The following is a 21,445-nucleotide window of genomic DNA, read 5'->3' on the forward strand; positions in this document are numbered from 1 at the left end:
AACACTCGAGGTATTGCAGGACCACAGTGTTCTTTACTGTTTTGAACAACAACACCGTGTCAAGGTCCATTTACCTTTTCTCTTTTTATAAATCATTCAATAACAACACATAAAATGCACAAGGAGAATTATTTATTGTTTTCAATATTAGAGTAAGACATTTTCTCATAACTTTTGTATTGGAAGAGGTTTTCTGAGGTAAAGCTAACAAAAGCTGCCAAAGTTTTAGGATTGGTTTAAATTAGTCTTTTCTCTTGGTTTTACTGTTCATATAAATACATTTTAAGGCATTACTGCATCTCACTCTTTTATTTTCAGGTCCATCATTATGAAATATATAAATAATGTGATAAAATTCAAGACATAAAGTAGCTGAGATATATGAAACAAGGCTGGCCAGAAATAGTTTCCTCTTTTTCTAGACAAAATAGCAAAGTAGGGAAAAAATGTGACTTAAATATTTATTCATATACAGGGATAATAATGAAAATTGTTGGGTACTATACACACAAACAGTCTAATGTTCAAAAGTTTAAAGTCGGTAAGAGTTTAGTTCAGATGTTCAGTATACCAGGATTTTCACCTTCTCTGTGAATTGTGTGACGATTGGTGCAAATGAGCACAAGGCCAAATACTACAGCACAACAATTTCCTAAAATCCATATAGTCATATAAAACTGGGAAAGTGGAAAATATAGTTGCAGGTCAAAAGTGCGCAGAGAGAACGATGAGAGCTCTTTCATCGCATCAGTACGTTTTTGAAATGATTTTGTGTTCTGTTGTCATTCTTGTTCCAGCAGGGGTAAAGTGCATAAGACTAATGGCTCATGGTGAATAGAGCGGTCCAGTGCTGTTTTTGAACATTAAAATACAGTCATCTGAGTGGTGGATTTCCTCTCAAGACCCAAAATGACTTGGAAAGTTCATTATTATAATACATCTTTTAAAATATTATACTTGCATCCTGTTTTGGGAGATTATTGCATAGGCCAAGCAACAGATAAGAAAACATTTTCCATTTCATGTTTTTTATAATTCCTCTTTCAGAAACACAAGCCTGCCATATGCTGCAAGATGGGGAAAATATCTTTTATAGTAATTGGGGGCAAAGATGAGGGTTTATGAACTTCTATCATCTGCAGTGACCACATAAAATATGCAGTGATTACATAAGGCAAAAGACAATAGAGTGATGTAATGTGGACCACCCAGCTGTTTTTAGTGATCTCAATATTTGGGCAATGAACAAACTAATGAACACACAATGCTAAAATGTTAACAAGTTTTCCTCAAAAGAACACAATAGAGACACACAATTCCTTCACTCGACAAATTTTAATTCTGTCATCATTTGTTCACCCTCATGTTGTTTCAAACTGAATGAGTTTCTTCTGTGGAACATAAAAGAAGCATATTTTCAATAATGTTTTTTTTACTTACATTCAATGTATAGACAAAAAAGTGTAGAGACATTTTTCAAAACAGCTTTTTAATTTTTTGGGTGAACTATCCCATAATCTCAACTATGGTGAGCATTTATTCAAATAGGTCGTCTAAAAATGGGCAGATATTAGAGACCATTTAGCAGAGGGCCCTATTTTAATGATCTAAGCACATGGAAGCGCAGGGCGCAAGTTCACTTATAGGGCGTGTTCGAATCCACTTTTGCTAGTTTAATGACGGGGGAAATGGTCGGCGCGCCAGGCGCATGGTCTAAAAGGGTTGTCCCTATTCTCTTAATGAGTAATGGGTGTGTTTTGGGATTTACGTGCGTTAACCAGTCAGAGTCTCATCTCATATTCCCTTTAAATGCCAGTTACGCTCGCGCCATGGCAGATTCGCTACGGAAAGACCGAAGTGGAAAGAACGAAGCCGTCTCGAGAGCGCAAACAGAACTGCTCGTGCGCGAGGTAAAAGTGCGCAAGCAGATCATCTACTTGACAAGCCGGATTCCACCATATCTTTATGTACACAATAATAATCTTTTACATTGTAATCCTTTTATTTGAAATATTTGGCATGTTTGTGTGCTGCTATATGTGCGTCCCTGTGTGTTTAATAAGCAGTGTACGCACGTTGTGGACCCGCCTATAGGCGCACATTACTAACGCACTCATAACAAAAAAAAAAAAAAAAAATAAATAAATTAAAAACGCGCCAACTATGCGCCAGAACCTCGTTTTCAGACCAGCACGCCCGCACAAATGCATTTGCTATTTAAACAATGTGGCATATACGTGAAAATGACAACTGTGTCGGATGGAAACTAGCAAAAAAAACTTGCATCGCGCTTGGCGCTGCATTGCGCCTGGTGTAAGATAGGGCCCTAAATGTCTTTCACACATGTTCTGCTATCTGACAGTATCGATTCATCTAACAAATACTCGTGTTGTGGACAAAAACAACAGCTTGTTTTGTAGACACCCGTAGCGCAAGAGGAACTGAACTGTCACAACAGCAACTGAGCTCTCAGTTACTCACTCACACTCTATGGTTATTACATGCTTAATTACATTGGCTTACTCATATTACTCATATTTGTCCAATAGGTCCGGGGTCATTTCAAGCAAACGTCTGGACATATCACAACAGCTTTGCCGGTTAAACAAATCTCCTTACCCAGAAACGTCTAAACTAAATCATGTTATCTAAACATCTTCACAAAAAGCATGAGAACCGGCCATCATTAATAATCTTCATTAATCATACTTTACTGACAGGCAGACTCATTCTTTCAGCAAGATATAGAACTTGAAGCGGGAACAAGTTCAAAGTTGTTGTTTTACTTTAATCCAAAGGTCGGCAAAATTGCTTTCTTATGCTTACATCTAAAAACACGATCATTCATCAAGATTCTGTCAAAATACAATCCGTTCCCTTTTTCTTCTTTTTTTTTTTTTTTAGGACCAAGGGAGTTTAAAACAGCTTGTTCCAAATAACTCCTCAGCTCATTAGGGAACCACATGGAAAAACCCGTCTGTTTCATTCATTCACATAAAGGTATAAATCATCTGCAAAGGTAACGCTCATTCATTGCATTTGATGTCAGTGCAAACAACTTAATCAAAGACACCAGTCTGACTTCACTATTGGCAGGCAAATAAAGATGAATGCGGCAAGGGTGCCAGTTTCAGTGTTTTGAAAATAGAGGGACCACAAGACAAAGTATTCATTTCAGAGCATATTACAGATGCATCTTTTCAGTTGTCGTACAGAGGCATGGCAAATTGATGATGTATGATTCAGGGTAGATTAAGAGGATATTAACTTTGCCACATTCTGGCCATAAGATGAGCTCATGGAGGAAGTTCAGCACATTTCAAACACCAGCCACTTTCACATTTCTGCGTACCAAGCCAGTCATCTGTCTGAGAAGTGAAGCTGATTAGTTCTGCACTCAAAACACCAAAAAATGGTGTTGAGGTCATGAAGGAAGGTGGCAGATTAAATTAGAAATGCTTTACAAAAAGCAGACTCTCAAAATGTTAAGAGTTATTAACTTCATGGGCAAATCTCTGTGGGGTACTGTCGTTTAAAAAAGTAACTCCAGCCTTATTTTTTTCGTTTCTTACATTTTTTTTTTGTTCCTCTGACATTTTTAAAACCCAGTAATCAGATACTAGTAATATTAGTCATTTCCAGTATAATTATCAAATGAACACTGTGCAAACTCACCTGCGCTACGAAATCTACACTAACTACAACTACACAATAGTGTCATATTTTACTCAAATTTGCAGTCTGAATTGAATGTAAGATTAATGGCAAGAAAACACTTATTTCTATCCAGTCATCTTCGCAGACTGCACACGAAAAATACTTTGTGACCTATGAAGACCAGTCAATGAACAATGACTCGGATGAACTTGTTTTTTTTAGTGAATAAACCAGTGAAGCCGATTCACAATCAAATGACTCTGGAGCCAATTCATTGAATGAAACCATTTTTATATTGACAGATGGATAGATTTGAAAGACTTGGCTCTTAAGGTATAAAGCGGTGATAAGAAATTATACTTTCTCGATTTTAGTAATTCTTTATTTCGTTTTTCTAACATTAACTGCAGAAGTACATACAAGAATGCCAGTGAGTTTTCTCCTAGTGGCCATAAAAAAGGGTGATATAAATCAGTGGAGGTAATGCAGGCTTTATTCTCAAAGGAGTGAACAGAATGCAGCGTGCTCACCCCAGCTCTTCATGAACTAGACCTAGTGTAAGAGCTCCTGTGGAGTGGACCGGCTGGGATGTCTTTTCCAGATGCATTTTCTGTGTCCCGACTACAGCCTACATGTCCAAAGTGAACCGCAGAAGTTGTTGAGCCAGGAAGCTTCCCCTGCACTCAACCTGAAACATATGCACGTATATGCAGCATGTGGCCCCAATCAATGACGTGCCCCAAAAAGTACAGCTGAACATACAAGCTGAGTGGCAGCTCCTGCCAAAGCACTCAACCCGGCTAACTAGTGCCCTGCCTGCGGGGCACATGGCGTCAGGGTGCTTGTGCGTCACAAAAGGATGACAAACCAAGGCCAGCTGTCAGATTGGTCCAGATCTTAATTTCAGCACTATTGCAACATAAGCCTGGGAACTGGTCAATAGCCCAGGGATGGTAAAAAAAAAAAAAACCCTAACAGAAGGCACAAACACAAATGCCAACCATTGAGACAGAATGTTGACTTTGGATGGAGAGCTCTGCACGTGTTCACTTCCTGTAGAGGCTATACCATGTTAACAGCGAATAATATGAGCAGTCTGTGCCATGGAAGAGACAAATGATAGACTTAAGACAAGGTTAAGTGGAGACTCACAACATGATCTCCTTTGATTTATGAAGTAACCTCATGCTGGATTTTTAGAAAGTTCTTGTTTTCAACAAATAGGACATTTAATCCTTATGTGCGCACTGACATTTCATCGGTCTTTCTTTTCAGCCAGCAACTGGAAGAAAAGGGCCTTTCTGTGAAGCATTAAAACCAAGTTGGAATGCTTTGAAGCATTTATGCTTCTCTGCTGTTCCTTTACTCGCACAGGTGTAGATCAACAGAAGTGTCGACAAAGCCACCGATTAATCTTCATTCAGTGTCCTCTCTTTGACGTAGTAAAATATCACTGGTTTTTACGAGGTCTGAAAAATATGATTAAGGCACAAGTGAGTAATGGAAATAACATTTGAATAATTGAATAAGTATGTGAAAATGGCTTTCAACAGTAGGTGATAAACTAATGGTAGCCTCATAAAACACAACCCAACAATTCAAAACACATAACAAACAACTTCCTCTGCATTTAAAGTAGCTAAACATGGAAATCACAAGCTTTTAAAATATAACACTTACCACAGCAGGCGGAGAAGTACAGTAGACAGAGGAACATCAAAGGTCTGTGGGCCGTGAAACAGGAACGATAAATTATACCCAGGTGTAAGGTTGACAGTGTTCTAGACACACTTTAATGGACTATAACTCTACAGATGTGGCATGGTAAATATATATATTTTCCACTCACAGTAGAGGAATGCAAATATATGTGCTAAGGTGACGGACAGAGTTTGCTATGCTTTCAAAAACATGGTAGGGAGAATAACCAGACCAGGATTTAGACACGTTTTAGACACATTTCCCCCCCAGTTTTTGGAGTCACAGCACCCTCTAGTGGTCATTAAAAGGAGCAATAACATTGAAAGACCCATACTGGTCATCCAGTGATCTGAATATGGCCTTCTGAAGGTGTATGGGGATCATCATGGCTCAGCGTATTCTGCATTAAAGGTAGCGTTCACAAAGTACACTTTTTTTTCCCTTCATTTTACGTCTCTGTTTTCTCCACTTTTTTCTAAACATGCACTCGTGTCTTTTGCAGCGTCTCGCCCCACCTCGTTCTAAAAATGCAGCGCTGAAGTTGAATGAATGAATAAGGCATTTATATAGCGCTTTTCATATGTAGGCCTACTACTGTACACCCTTTACAATCATATCAGGGAATCTCTCCTCAACCACCACCAGTGTGCAGCATCCACTTGGATGATGCGACGGCAGCCATGCACAGTACAACAGCGCCAGTGTGCTCACAACACACCAGCTATAACATTAGGTGGAGAGAGGAGAGAGAGTGATAGAGCCAATTCAAGGGATGGGGATAGGAGGCTGATTGGCAAGGCCATTGGAGGGAATGTGGAAAGGACACTGGGGTTACACCAGGGGCGTAATTTGTGGGGGGGTTGGGGGGAGATAACCCCCCCCCCCCCCAATATTTAAATTTATGCATTACATGCCCCCCAATATTTATACCATGATCACATGAAAAATATGCAGACCCAAACTTCAACCCCCCCAATGTTCAAACCAAATCTACGCCCTTGGTTACACCCCTACTCTTTACGAGAAATGCCATGGGATTTTTAATGACCACAGAGAGTCAGGACCCCGGTTTAACGTCTCATCCGAAGGACAGTGCTGTTTGACAGTATGGTGTCCCTGTCACTCTACTGGGGCGTTAGGACCCACACAGACCACAGGATGAGCGCCCCCTGCTGGTCTCAATAACATCTCTTCCAGCAGCATCCTAGTTTTCTCAGGAGGTCTCCCATCCAGGTACTGGCCAGACTCAACCCTGCTTAACCTCAGTGGGCAACCAGTCTTGGGCTACAGGGTGATATGGCTGCTGGCATAAGTTACAATTTTATTTCACATTCCATTACACTGAGTCTCACGTTCCCAGCTAACAATTTTTGGTTCCCATAACATTATATTTTTTTGTTCACAGAACATTATTTTTTTAAGGTTTGTTTTTGGTTAGCCAGGAAAGTTTTCTTGACGGAAATAGAACGTAAGTTTTTGGTTTGTAGAATGTTATTCTAACGTTCCAAAATAATATTGGGGAACTGTCTTTCTGTTCAAGTTATTTTTTAGGTTATTTAAAAATAACCTTAGGCTAAAACATTCTTGGAATGTTATTTTATGGTTGCAAAAAAAGAAAACCTAAAAAGAGCTTTCCTAGAACGTTATTATTTGGTTCTCTAAAATAACCAAACGGGAACCAGATACTAACGTTGGGGAACATTCTGTGTTTTCTGGATTAATCGCAAAAACACTGCTGCGGCTTGCTTACTTTACTGCATGGCATTATAGACCTATATTACGAATATTGTTGGCTCTTTTGTCAGTCGCTTTCTATAAAAGAGTCTGCTAAAAGCATAACTGTAAATGTAATGTAAACATCCCGTTTGGCGCATGGCACAGCGTTCTAATTTAGGCTAAGTTTAAAAGGTAAAAGTAGCTCAACGCAAAAACACGTTCTTTGTGAATCAACCCTTATGGTTATTAGATAAAAAAAAAAAAAATTGTTTTAACATATCATTTACAGTAGCCTATAACAATAACATTGATCTGAGTGCCTGTGTGAAAGCAACAACCTTGACTACTGGCTCTCTGGTCTGGCCTGAGGTCTCACATTTCACTCAATCATCCAGAAATAACCCAAAGGAGCAGAACAGAATATAAAAAGGAAGTTCTCACAGTTTGACTTCAGTTCAATACCAAGAATAAAGTGTAGTCATCCAATGATGCAGCAATACTGCAGAATGGCAAGCGGTGCAGGAATACAGCTGCCACATCAAGCTGTCCTGCCACTCATGAAAACAGACACTAAAATCATGACAAGAGCATTGTTTGAGAGAGTTTGTGATCGGCTTAATTCTTCTCATTGTACTTTTACCTTATTTAATTGTTTTACAGTGTCACACAAGGAACTTGTCAACGTGAGCAGTCTGATGATCTCAGATTAGCTGAATGTGCACAGACCAGTTTATTGAGATATGCATCTCCTGATGTGTAATGCTGCCACGCAGGGTTGGGTCATGTTTTTAAAATGAAGAAATGTTTTAAAGATCAAAGGATGTGATGAGTTAAAGGGATAGTTCAAGTTCACACACACAAAAAAAATTCTATCATTATGTCATTCCAACCTTGCATAGATTTAATTATTCTGGAACAAAGGGATTTTTTTTAAGTGAATGAGGACAGATGATGTCAAGCTCCAACAAGACAAAAAAGCAAATTTGTCGTAAAAATGGTAGATACACCTTCTGTGCTACGTTCCACGTGTGATATGCCCTAAAAAGTAAAAAAATAGCTTTCATTATTATTATTATTATTATTCAATGACAATCTTGACATTCATCCTCTGTCTGGTCATGTCTGTGATTGAATTGTTCTTTTGTGTCAGATATTTTCAGTGAATCAGGTGACTGAATAACAAAACTGGACTGAATGATTAAAGAAACACTCCACCGTTTTTTCATATTAAACTATGTTATTCCCTTAACTAAGACGAGTTGATACATACCTCTCTCGTCTCAGTGCGTGCACTCAATCGCTCTGGCGCGCGGCGACACTTTGATAGCACTTAGCTTAGCCCAGTTCATTCATTAGGATCCAAACAGAGATGAAGCTAGAAGCGACCAAACACCTCCACGTTTTCCCTATTTAAATACAGTTACACGAGTAGTTACACGATCAAGTGTGGTGACGCAAAATAAAACGTGGTGCTTTTCTAAGCGGGTAAAAAGGATAACTATAATGTATGGCGGAATAGCACTTGGGAGCACTTCGACTCGGCGCAGTAATATCATCACTCCTGAAAAATCCTCTCCCCCTCTCCCTCTCACTTCTGTCATTAGAACCAACGTGACTTTTTACTGCGCCGAGTCGAAGTGCTCCCAAATGCTATTCCGCCATACATTATAGTTATCTTTTTTACCCGCTTAGAAAAGCACCACGTTTTATTTTGTGTCACCACACTTGGTAGTGTAACTACTCGAGTAACTGTATTTAAACAGGGAAAACGTGGAGGTGTTTGGTCGCTTCTAGCTTCATCTCTGTTTGGATCCTAATGAATGAACTGGGCTAAGCTATCAAAAGTGCTATCAAAGTGTCGCCGCGCGCCAGAGCGATTGAGTGCACGCACTGAGACGAGAGAGGTATGTATCAACTGGTGTACGGTGGAGTGTTCCTTTAATTTGTGAATCAAACTGATGTTATTCTGGAGTTTATAAGTATAGCTGTCAATAATCACTTTTATATTTTGTTTGTCATACAGCTAATGGCTTCAAGAGACATGAAACAGTTCAGTTGATGTGGGACACTTTTATGATTATGGCACTTTCATACTCCGGCTCAATTTACATTTATTGATCAGATGATAGACTGAAAAGGTCACTGAACTATAGCTGAAATGCAGACAGTCCACCTCACAACTGCCCTTCACAGAAACCAGACACAAATTTTGGCTATACACCACAGAACCACTGGTAGCCTACAAAAGCCTTTCGATGGGCTACATAGAAACAGATGGAGGCATACTCCTAAGCCTCCACCTTGTTTGAGGTCACTTTTCAAAACTTTTGTCATGATTAGTCCATCCAATCACCGCCTGGTCAAACCTGTTCTACCAGGTAGGCCTAACAGAAACTGTCCCAATGATGGCCCAGTATGTCTTTGAGCAGATGCGGTCTCTAATGGGGCTTTCACTTACCTATTGTCTCTTTGAGACAGCTTGCTTAACTGCCTCTCTCTCTCTTATAAAGGCAAATTCCTCAGGTTTACCTTACTGGGTGCGCCCTGCCGTGATAAATGTGATGAATAAAGCTGATCTGCGTAAGGTGACACGCGGAGGAACAAGACGTCATGAGTCAGACGTAAATCTACTACGGCGAAGGCAATCTTATGAATATTAATCAGGTAACGCTGACGCTCATTGCAACCGTCCAATGGCGAAGGCTTATCTATAAATATTAATTAAGTATTGCTGACGTTGCGTTGTTATCTTCTACAGGCGAACGTTAGATTCATGAATATTTAACGAAAACCCTTAGCCATAGTACGATTAGTCAACGCGTCTACTGATAGTCCGTCGCATCAGCTCCGCAATACCGGCAGGAGACAAACAGGAAATTATAACTTAAAGACAGCTGTAAGAGTTTATTTCTTTGTATGAAACGAGTTTATTCTGTTATTGGACTGGACTAAGTTACCTGTATTAATTATCTCACCTATTCTGCCGCGGAGACAATGCTTCAGTGTCTATCGGGAGGTTCCTGTGTGCGTGTCATAGAAGGTTACAGGTCTACGTGGTATTTTTTGGTATTGGTGGCGGCGTATGTGGTGTTTCTGATATTCGGGGCTTTAGTGTTTTCTGCGGTGGAACTGCCGTATGAGGAGAAGCTTCGACAGGAGCTTCGGGCCGTGAAGCAGCAGTTTCTAGATGACAATGAATGTCTGTCCGATGAAAGACTTGAGGATTTTCTGGCTAAAGCATTAGAGGCGAGTAATTACGGTGTGTCGGTTCTCAATAATGCCACCACTAGCTGGAACTGGGATTTCACATCTGCACTCTTCTTTGCCAGCACTGTGCTTTCCACGACAGGTGAGCACAGACATTCTCTTGACAACATTATAGGATTTTTTTTTTATTTAAATTTTTTTTTTTATATATATATATATAGATTTTGTGTGCGTGTGTGTGTGTGTATTTTTAACACAGTTTATTTACATGAGATAATTCTGATAATCTGAAGTCATTCTGTACAATTATTCACCCAAGAGGCTGAGACAGAAAAGAGGCCACTGATGTCATTTCATTAAGGTCGACCTGTCCTCTCTGATCTGCGATAAAAGCATTAGCCTATAGCTTAGCTTACGCCTGTGTTGTCTGACAAGCTTGGATGGTCTTGTTAAACAGCCCAACATTTACAATTATATTTTTTATAAATACTAAAATATGCTTTAAAACAAGCATGCATGTAACTCTAGAAAAGAGACATGCCTGTATAATGGGTCCCCTCCCTCCATAAATAGTCAAAAGTCAACAAATCTTTATGGGCCTGGCCCTGATTGTTAACATTTGCAATATATTAATTAGGTACTTGCCAACATATAATAAGACAATAAAAAGGAGGTAAATAAATTATTTTCTTAATCTGCAAAAAGGAAAAGGTAAAAACATAAAACAATAAAATAGGATACAGTGAGAGCTTAGACACTCTCTTTCATACACACACACACAAAGAGAGAGAGAGAGAGAGAGAGAGAATTTATTTAGCTTATTATTTCTTTTCTTATTGCTTATTTTTTTAACTTGTTTGCAAAAGTTCAATCACATGAGATGAAAACATATGTGTTTTAGAAAAAACTGGATGTTATTTCACAAGGACCAAGTTGTTTCTAATGGGCTTCATCATTTCAAATGACCTGCAGTGTCATGCAATTGGCAATTGGCAATTGACTGAGTTACTACTTTAACATTAAAGCCAGTGCTCAAGATACTTTATTAAAGGGTTAGTTCACCCAAAAATGAAAATTCTGTCAGTAATTACTCACCCTCATGTTGTTCCAACCCCGTAAGACTTTCGTTCATCTTCAGAACACAAATTAAGATATTTTTGATGAAATCTGAGAGCTTATTTAAATTATTAGAGGTTTTAGTATTTTTATTAGGATACTCTTACAAATATAACAAGTGCATACTCATATATTTATAGTCCCTGTGGAGCCCTAGTGGTTTTGTAATTCAATGTGGATGATCTGTGGGCAATTTGAAGGGTGTCTGAAGGATAAGCATGCAGTGTGTGTAGTGTTTCCAAGGATTAGCCTATGTAACTTAATCCAGCAGTATTTAAAGCTCTACAAAAGGAAACAACCTTGACATTCCTGGTGACTTTTCTTTATGTCATTAAGATTATGTTTAATACACAAATTAACTGGTTCATTTGAGTAAAATGCTAGATTGTGCAAAAGACCTTTTCAAAGAGCTTCATGTTTTCTTTCCAGGGTATGGCCACACCGTTCCTCTGTCGGATGGGGGTAAGGCCTTCTGCATCATTTACTCAGTGGTGGGAATCCCATTCACCCTGCTGTTCCTGACTGCGGTGGTCCAGAGGATCATGGAGTTCAGTACCCGCAGGCCTGTGGACTACCTGCACCGGCGCTGGGGCATGTCCAAACCTCTGCTGGCCGGCCTGCACGCTGCCCTACTGGCCATTATTACCATCTCCTGCTTCTTCCTTATACCTGCCATCATCTTCTCAGTTCTGGAAGAGGAGTGGAATTTCCTAGAGTCCTTCTATTTCTGCTTCATCTCTCTTAGTACTATTGGCTTGGGTGATTATGTACCAGGAGAGGGCTACCACCAGAGGTTCAGAGAACTCTATAAATTGGGCATTACCTGTAAGTGCACAGTTGAATCCTTATTAATGTACTGAGCCATATATTGTACATTTCATTTGACATTCATACATGCACTACTGATCAAAAGATTGGGATCAGGAATGTTTTCTTAATGATTTTTAAAGTCTCTTATGTTCACCAAGGCTGCATTTATTTGATCAAAAATACAGTAAAACAGTAATCTCATGAAATAGTACAATGAAACATTTAGCAGAACTTTAACTGTGGACTTGAACTTTAGCTTAGTTTCCTATAGAGATCCCTCAAGGGTCATATTCCATCTCTCTTTAACCCTATTTGTCTTTCTCCTATACAGTCTATCTGATATTGGGCTTGATCGCGATGTTGGTGGTTCTGGAAACCTTCTGTGAACTTCAGCAGCTGAAGAAGCTCAGGAAGATCTTCTACCTAAAGAAACAAAAAACAGAGGACCAGCTTAACATCGTGGATCATGATCACCTCTCCTTTGCCTCTGTGTCTGACCAGGCATCCTCATTTAGAGAGGATAAGACTGAAGTGTTTCCTGATGACATGGTCTCCACCTCACCTACTGCCACCTCTAATGGACCAATGGGCCAATGAGGCATCCTCAAATTCTGTATCTAGAACCCGACACATCAATGTTTCTGAAGCACCTCCTCTGAGAGCATAAATGTTTTGTTAGTGTACTCTGCTGTTAAGTTAGCTAAAACGTACCATAGATATGAATACTTGAAACACCGGCTAAAGGTAAGTTACAGTGCTGTGGAAAAGGATTGTATGAATTTGTAGAATAGTTCATAATATCATAATATCAGATATTCTTCATGCAGCTACTGAACTGAAAAACGTGTGTGTGTGTGCGTGTGTGCGTGTGCGACGGATAAATCCATCAATGAATTCTGAAAATAAATAGTTTACTGGTAAGTGGTCATAGACTACCTGTACATACTGTATTCCGGTTCTTGTTTGGTAACTTAAAAGGGATCCATATCCTGTATTATAGGTTTACAGATGTAATAATGTAAATCATGTTTTCTGGTTATTCTAATTTGAAGAATTGCTTTAGGCTGAAATATACCACACATCTTTTGTACAGATTCTTGCCCTGATTGCAGTCTGAATAAGTCAGTGCTACACTCTTAAAAATAAAGGTTCTCTATTGGCATTGATGGTTCCATGAAGAACCTTTAACATCCATGGAAACTTTCCATTGCACAGAAGTTTCTTTATAGTGGGAAAAGGTTCTTTAGATTTTTAAAATCCCACTAAGAAAAATGGCTCTTTTATGAACTGTCCACTAAAAGGTTCTTTAGGGAACCATAAATGGTTCTTCTATGGCATTGCTTTGACCCTTTTGGAACATTTATTTTAAAAGTCTGAGCCATACCAATTTTAGGCAGTCGGTGTGTAGACAGATTTAGCAGAAAATCACGTGGTGTAATACAGGCACAGTCTCCAATTTTTTTTTTTTTATCTCATGATTCCATCCAAGCATTCCGTCAAAGGATATCAAACATGTTATCAAACTAGTGTTTTCATTTGGCAGCAACAATGTGCACAGTTATGCCTAATTTTGTTGTGTTCATAACTTGAAAGTCTGGTAGTGTTTGATCCTCATTTGTTTAGTGTAAAGGTTGTGTAGTGTATTCCTGCCTGAAGCCTATTCAAAGTCTGCAAGTGTACAATGCCTAGTGTCTTTACATTTTTTAGACAGGGGCAGGTCCCTGGTGATTTTTTTTTTTTTTTTTTTTTTTTTCATGCTTAAAGGGAATTTAAAATATATTTTTAGTAGAGGCATAAGACAATCAAAAAGCTGTATAATTAATTTATCTACTAAAGGGATTATTGTTGGGTTTTTTTTTTTTTTTGCCTTTAGTAATGTTGGCTATCCTGAAGCAGTTCTTTTTGTTGCAGTAGGCAGTGTCCACCACCTAAGGGTGCTGTAGTGCATTGAGTGCCATTGCTGTTGTATTGTGTAAGCAAAAAACAGAAGTCACATCAGTGCATCAATATGCTCTTATGAGTGACTGGGTATACTGCTGAAGGAAATAAATCAAATTTTATCATTAATTTATAGTTTTCAGTTTTATATTTTAATTTTATTTCACATGCCTTAAAATGCTGAAAGTTGTGCATTTAATGTATGTTTCAAGTCGCACTTTATCAAAACAGAATAAACTGGTAATAGATAATGTGATTGTATTGTGTCCATTCTTCAGCAAATAGCAAGATGCTGTACAGTACATACACAACAGAACTTGCAAGACACATATTAAAAAATAATCCGAACTCATCTCCTCCACCTCTCAGAGTTTACCTAGATCATTTTGCTAGGCTATATCAGTGTGTTAAAACCTTGCTGAGTGGGGGCGAAGAGGCTTTGTGGACCCGAGCAGCTGGAAGGTCTGTTAACAGTCTATCAGGATGCCTGCTCAGTGCTGTTAAAAGAGATATTTACTCTGCTGTTTGAAAGTGAATTCGATGCCATCCTGTAATTGTGGTGCTGAAATTGAGCCGAGGTTATGTTAACAAGGCCCCGCAGCTGAGCTCACCTTGTTAAACTTGAACAGGACATATTTCAATAAGTTGTCCTCAGCTTAGAGCATGTGAAACTATAAGTGACCTTCTTGAGTTCCCCGAGACATTCACCTGAATGTTGCACTCATTATCATCACAGCATACGATATTGTTGAGAACAGTGAGTTTGTTAATGGACAATGTATTTTGCTTGTATAGCCGATATAGGAGTTTATATTTCAGGGGGTTCACCAAAGGTAAATCATTTCTTTCTATCATGGGAAAACTATGTTTTTTTAAAATATATTTGGTATTCAGAATGATTTCTTGTTAGTATCTGTTGGTTTTTATTTTTGATTCACTATTACCATTCAAATGACAATATATTTTTTTTCCTATACCTCGGATCTCAGTAATGCTTCATTTACTGTACTGATTTAATATGAGATACGTGACCCTGGACCACAAAACCGTGGATCACATGGGTCAATTTGTTTAAATTGAGATTTATGCATCACACGAAAGCTGAATAAATAAGCTTTCCATTGATGTTAGGATAGGACAATATTTGGCAGAGATACAACTATTTGAAAATCTGGAATCTGAGGGAGCAAAAAAATCGAAACATTGAGAAAATCGCCTTTAAAGTTGTCCATTTATGTTTGCGTTTTTGCTGCATCCACTCACAATTTAATGTTTGCGTTTTTGCTGCATCCACTCACAATTTAAAAATAAATGAATAAATGTAAATTTATATATACTAGTGCAAAAAATGCCCGTGCAAAATCAGTTTTTGTGTGTGTTTTTAGTAATTGTTGGTTTGGTGTGTTTGAGTGCTCATTGTTACAATTACACAGCAAAAGTTCAGTGACATTTTTTTTTGTGCATGGTAGAAAGCACACAGTGAACTCTGAGAAAACGCTATGCTTGAGTAAACAGTTTGTGTATAGGCCACTACAAATGATGCCCGTGAAAGAGACTGTGAACGCATTGAATAGGATATGTTTAGTTGGTGAATAGCATAGGCTACTATTACACAGTAGCGATAACGTTAAGCGCACCAGAATGAAATATAATATTCAGAAGTAAACAGCATAGCTGACTTACAGATTCAGTTTACATCCACAAATGAATAAGCGTGTCGATTCAGGGAGCAGTGCAAAGTGCCCGTGCAAAATCAGCTTTTGTGTGTGTTTTTAGTAATTGTTGGTTTCTTGGTAAAGAAAACACATTTTTACTCAAAAAAATCAAAATGGATTTATCACGTTTTGGATCCAAACTATAATATTCAGAAGTAAACAGTGTAGCTGACAGATTGTCAGAATGTTTATTTTTAAACCACAACCTTCTTGGGGCTTCTTTGACCGATACAACTCTCTAGTGTCAGAATGTTTTTAAACCACAACCTTTTAAAAATGATATATTTAACGATATCTTTAGCATTTCTCATCCAAACAACGTCAAACTTGGCACTGCACTTACTCGTGACCGTAGCGAGACACCTGTCAAGTTTGAAATCAACAAATGATGCCTGTGAAAGAGACTGTGAACGCATTGAATAGGATATGTTTAGTTGGTGAATAGCATAGGCTACTATTACACAGTAGCAATAACGTTAAGCGCACCAGAATGAAATATAATATTCAGAAACAGCATAGCTGACATGTAGATTCAGTTAACATCCACAAATGAATAAGCGTGTTGATTCAGGGAGCAGTGCAAAGTGCCCGTGCAAAATCAGTTTTTGTGTGTGTTTTTAGTAATTGTTGGTTTCTTGGTAAAGAAAACACATTTTTACTCCAATTAATCAAAATGGATTTATCACGTTTTGGAACCAAACTATAATATTCAGAAGTAAACAGTGTAGCTGACAGATTGTCAGAATGTTTATTTTTAAACCACAACCTTCTTGGGGCTTCTTTGACCAATACAACTCTCTAGTGTCAGAATGTTTATTTTTAAACCACAACCTTATAAAAATGATATATTTAACGATATCTTTAGTATTTCTCATCCAAACAACGTCAAACTTGGCACTGCACTTACTCGTGACCGTTGCGAGACACCTGTCAAGTTTGAAATCCATCGGACTAACGGTTCGAGAGATATGTGGTTAACAGACACACAGACAGACAGACATACAGACACACACACAGACACACAGACAGACAGACGTTCCTGTAATTTATAGAGAGATATATATACGGTAGGAAATTTACAAAATATCTTCATGGAACATGATCTTTACTTAATATCCTAATGATTTTTGGCATAAAAGAAAAATCGATAATTGTGACCCATGCTAATTTTGTGCTATTGCCACAAATATACCCTTGCTACTTGTGACTGGTTTTGTGGTCCAGGGTCACATATTTCTTCTAAAATTCTTAGGGAGAAAAAAATAGGCACAATAGACATTTGCTGACAAACAGTAAAAGTACATTTTAATATTAATGTGAATATGGTTATTATAGCAATTTAAATAATAAAAAAGTAAGAAATTAGTATAAATAATTTGGCTTCAGAAGTATTTGATGTGAAAGATTTGAGATATCTGACAGTGTCAACAATCTGAGACATTACTGAAATATCTTCGGAAACAAACACGAGATCAAAAATCTCCATTTGATCTCCATTCAGTCTCATTGTTATCTAGGAGAGAGAGAACATAGATATTAAAGAGATCTCTTGAATATACTTTCCCATTGAAAATTGGATGTGTGGTACCAAAGGTAAAGGTATTTTGTCTGACTGTTGAAAGATTAACTATACATACAACTATACATATTACATTTCCCTATTTGAAGATATGACATAACAGCAACATGAATTAAATTTGAATGATTTCACTCAGCTTATAGGTTAGATGTCTAAAATGTACATTTAACTTATGGAATTACTGAAAATAACCCCATGAATTACAATAAATATTAAATTAAAAATAATAACTGCACCAAATCATGGGGGAACCATCTTACCCCAAGGGTCTAATTTTATCTTTTCACTTCGAAAAAACATCTCGTCCCAGGTGGCATCCCTTCTGTTCTGCTTAAAGAGAACAAACTATTGAATACTGCAGTTTTTATTTATAAATGTCTCCTTTCAACTTTGCCTTTGGTTTGTCCTTGATAAATGTGAATGATCTCCACCAGCGCTTCGATAGTTCTCACCCAAGATTTTTCAATTAAACTCCCTCTCCCATGGCCTGTGTTTATCCAAGCCAGTCTACTTCATTAGATGTCAGGTCTCGCTACAGTGTGCCAAGCTCAATTTTGAGTTACGCATATACAGTGGCTTCTCCCCACGGCGTTCTCCAACGGAAGGTGTCGGGAGGGTATTGATGGCGCTGTCAGAAGTTTTTGCTTAGCTAAGCACAGGTCTCCTGACTGAGGCGGTGGAGACGGATCCTCCGATCAATAGGTGCCAACCAGTTACAATGAACTCCCCTTCAGACACACACACACACACCGTAGCTCACACCCCCACAGCTAGCCATCTTTCAAAACCTGGCTGTGGACCGTGAAGCTGCCACACTGCAGGGAAAAGATCCCCACACATGATGTGCCGGCGCAATGCAGAAAGGGGACCAAACTCCAGCACCCTGTGTGCAACTATGTCCTCAAAAAGAAAGGTAAAAGCTTATACATTTGATTAAGTGCTGAAAAGCTAATCTGAGTGACATTTTAATGACCTAATGACATTATGAGGATTTTAAGGTGTTTTATTAAGACTGGCTTTGATAACCAGCATAGATCTTTTAATCCTCAACTTACTGTCTTAAAGTCTTGCTTTTCTTTCCTCTGCTATTTAATTTAGAAATCTGGCTTTAATTTTTTTTTTAATAACAGACAGCAAATTCACCGGTTTTTGTTGCAATTTTGTTAATGTGAAATATAAAATTGGTTATTTGTCTTTGTTAAATTTGCTAAAATAACTGGTAACACTTTACAATAAGTTTTCAATGTTAACATTAATTATATTATTTAACATGAGCAATGAACATACTTCTAAAGCATTTATTAATCTTAGTCAATGATATAGTTTCAACGTTTACTAATGCATTTTTATCAAAAGTTGTTTTAGTTAATGCACTCTGAACTATGAACAAACAATGAACAATTAGATTTTTACTAATGTTTACAAAGATTAAGCATTATGGTTAGTTCGATAATGTATTAACTATAACAGATGAGACTTTATTGTAAAGTGCTACAACAGCAGCAATGAAAAATGCCATAAACTAGTGAAAAAGTAAATGTGGAACTTATTAAACATGATTATGAACTAACATACATGTACTGTATTTGTGAAAACTAACATGGTGTTTGCTAAGGTCTACATCACTATTAGGTTATAATTGCTCATTTAATTGTTATAGATGTGAAAGATTGAACTTTGCATCAAACTTTAGCATGCAACTCCATTCCACAATGTTTGTGTCATGACTGAGTTCTTAAATCATGTGGCTTGATGATGAGATATTGCTGTGATATGCACTTTTCTTAACAAGTTTAAGATTTTATTTAACAAGTTTAAGATTTATTTGGTGGACAATAAAATGCAGGGAAAAAGCTCATAGATTTACACTGAATGATTAAACAAACATTAAATTGACCCCATCTGTATGTAGGGACCAGAGTGTTTGTAACGCACAAAACAAATGCTAATAACCAGTCAGAATGCATTAGCAACCACATAGAAACACCCTGGTAACCCACAACACCATAAAATTGGTGTTATTGAGTTTAGCATGGTCAGGTACCACTCACATATCTTCTGGAATGTATAAATTAGGCATATTATGAGCATGTATGATGTACATGTATGGGATCGGTCTAAAACTGTGTGGGAAAAAAACAGGCTTTGCCTACAATGTTGTCTTCATGGGAAGCTTACCAACCTCCAAGTTCCACTTCCTTCCTCATCTAAGTCTTGGCCAGTTTCCTTCATTCCCCCTACCATGCACTGGCATCTCTGCTGTGCCAGACAGATGGGCTGTGCTGGGCTGTTGTGTTTGCTGCAGTGTAGCTGTTCAACTAAAGGAAAATACACTGTGCTTCAGCTAAATTTAATGTGCATCACAACAGCAACACAACAAGGATGTGGAAATTATTGTGTAAAAAGCAGAGGTGGACATAACGTACCCTTACTTGAGTACTGTACTTATGTACACCTTTTGAGTATCTGTACTTGAGTATTATTTTTTTCTGGAAACTTTTTACTTTAACTTCGCTACATTTGAAACACAAATATTGTACTTTTTACTCCACTAAATTTCTGTCAAGGTCCTTGAGTAGAAAGTAGTAACGCCAGTCAGGGGATGATTTTGGTTGCAGACGTTGGATTTTGGTTGGAAATGAAAGTCGGGTTGACGTCAACATCCAACGTCTGACAGATGTTGGATTTTGGTTGGAAATGAAAGTCTGGTTGCTCCGACTGATGTTGGTTTCTGACGTCAACCCGATTTTCATTTTCAACCACAATACAACATCTGATCAACGTTGGAGATTAACGTCAATCTGGTGTTGGATTCTGACATCAACCTGATTTTCATTTTCAACATTAGGTTTGGTCTTCTAAATGCGAATTTTGTCATTGTTTTGGAGTACACTAGATTATAGATAACAGTAAGGCTAACATATTCATACTAAAAGCCAAAAAACTTTTCATAGAGACTTTAAATTGGACACTATTTGAGGGAACAGTGTCGGAAACAATTGTGGACGTTATTGAGTGCACTTATTCAATGTCACATTCAATCCCACTACTGGAACTGTGTTCTAGAAATAAATTTGATATTGAGGGTATAAGGGTGACTTCTGACACAGCCAATATCTGATTAACGTTAGTATTATTGCTAGTCTTCTCGACTAGATGTCATTCTTTTTTTTTCTTTTTTTTTACCTTGAAGGACGGGGTCATCAGAGGTGGACAGCAACAAAGTACATTTACTTGAGTATATACTTAAGTACACTTGAGTATCATACTTTACTTGAGTATTATTTTTTTCTGGAAACTTTTTACTTTAACTTCACTACATTTGAAAGACAAATATCGTAAATTTTTACTCCACTACATAGATGTGTACTTCTTTTGTTGGGGTGGTAAGAGTGTTAAATAAATAAAAAAAGAAGATGATTATGGCTGTTGTTCAATTGTTCAATTTCTATAGGTTTTATAACATTCTAAAAGCTCTTAATTCCACAGATACTACTACACTGTAAAAAGTGAACAGTTGGATCAACTTAAAATACTTCAAAATACAAAAATACTTCAATTGGTAACACCTAAAGAAATTAAGTTTTCTCAACTTAAATTATCACGTTTTTCATGGTACTGTAGGTGAAACACTACTAACTGGTAGGTGTATTCACTAGGTTGCTTCAGAGGCAAAAGGTACTGTAAGTAATACAAACAACAATGCAACAATAATAAAACAATGCATTGACATTTACTTTTTTTAAAAACGAGTACTTCTGTACTTTTACTTAAGTAAAAATCGGTCTTTACAACTTTTACTTGTAACTGAGTAATATTTGACCATCTGTACTTTCATTCAAGTAAGGAAGTACTTTGTCCACCTCTGATAGAAAGTGACACAAGTCTAGTCTCAGACCTATACAGACAGAGTCAGCAGTTATAAGGTTTTTGCAAATAATGCAATATATATTTGTGTACAATTAATATACATACTAGCTATATGAAATTAGCCTTGAGTCTGCCA

At 37.7% G+C, this 21,445-nt stretch overlaps 2 protein-coding genes and 1 long non-coding RNA gene across 3 annotated transcripts in view; 1 reads left to right on the forward strand and 2 right to left on the reverse strand.

Annotated features, from left to right (window-relative positions):
* Positions 1-21,445, reverse strand: part of plekhs1.4 (pleckstrin homology domain containing S1, tandem duplicate 4) — a 115,317-nt gene that overhangs the window by 80,643 nt on the left and 13,229 nt on the right. The gene's annotated exons all lie outside the window — the stretch shown is intronic.
* LOC307147147 lies at positions 4,090-7,579 on the reverse strand. The gene is made up of 3 exons (XR_013819231.1): positions 7,516-7,579; positions 5,338-5,381; positions 4,090-5,126 (listed from the first exon to the last, which is right to left on the reverse strand). It is a non-coding gene; the product is annotated as an uncharacterized lncRNA (long non-coding RNA).
* kcnk1a (potassium channel, subfamily K, member 1a) lies at positions 9,875-14,394 on the forward strand. The gene is made up of 3 exons (XM_079852169.1): positions 9,875-10,423; positions 11,827-12,222; positions 12,539-14,394. Exons 1-3 carry the CDS (start codon positions 10,069-10,071, stop codon positions 12,802-12,804), a joined length of 1,017 nt encoding a protein of 338 aa, XP_079708295.1. The 5' UTR covers positions 9,875-10,068; the 3' UTR covers positions 12,805-14,394.

The sequence above is a fragment of the Squalius cephalus genome (assembly GCF_949319135.1).
Source record: "Squalius cephalus genome assembly, chromosome: 19".
In the NCBI taxonomy this organism is placed as follows: domain Eukaryota; kingdom Metazoa; phylum Chordata; class Actinopteri; order Cypriniformes; family Leuciscidae; genus Squalius; species Squalius cephalus.

Excerpts from the sequence above, each read along its gene's own strand:
- kcnk1a (XM_079852169.1), top strand. The coding sequence starts at position 10,069 with ATGCTTCAGTGTCTATCGGGAGGTTCCTGTGTGCGTGTCATAGAAGGT. Across the intron at positions 10,424-11,826 it reads CACTGTGCTTTCCACGACAG|GGTATGGCCACACCGTTCCT; the intron begins GTGAGCACAGAC and ends TTTTCTTTCCAG. Across the intron at positions 12,223-12,538 it reads CTATAAATTGGGCATTACCT|TCTATCTGATATTGGGCTTG; the intron begins GTAAGTGCACAG and ends TCTCCTATACAG.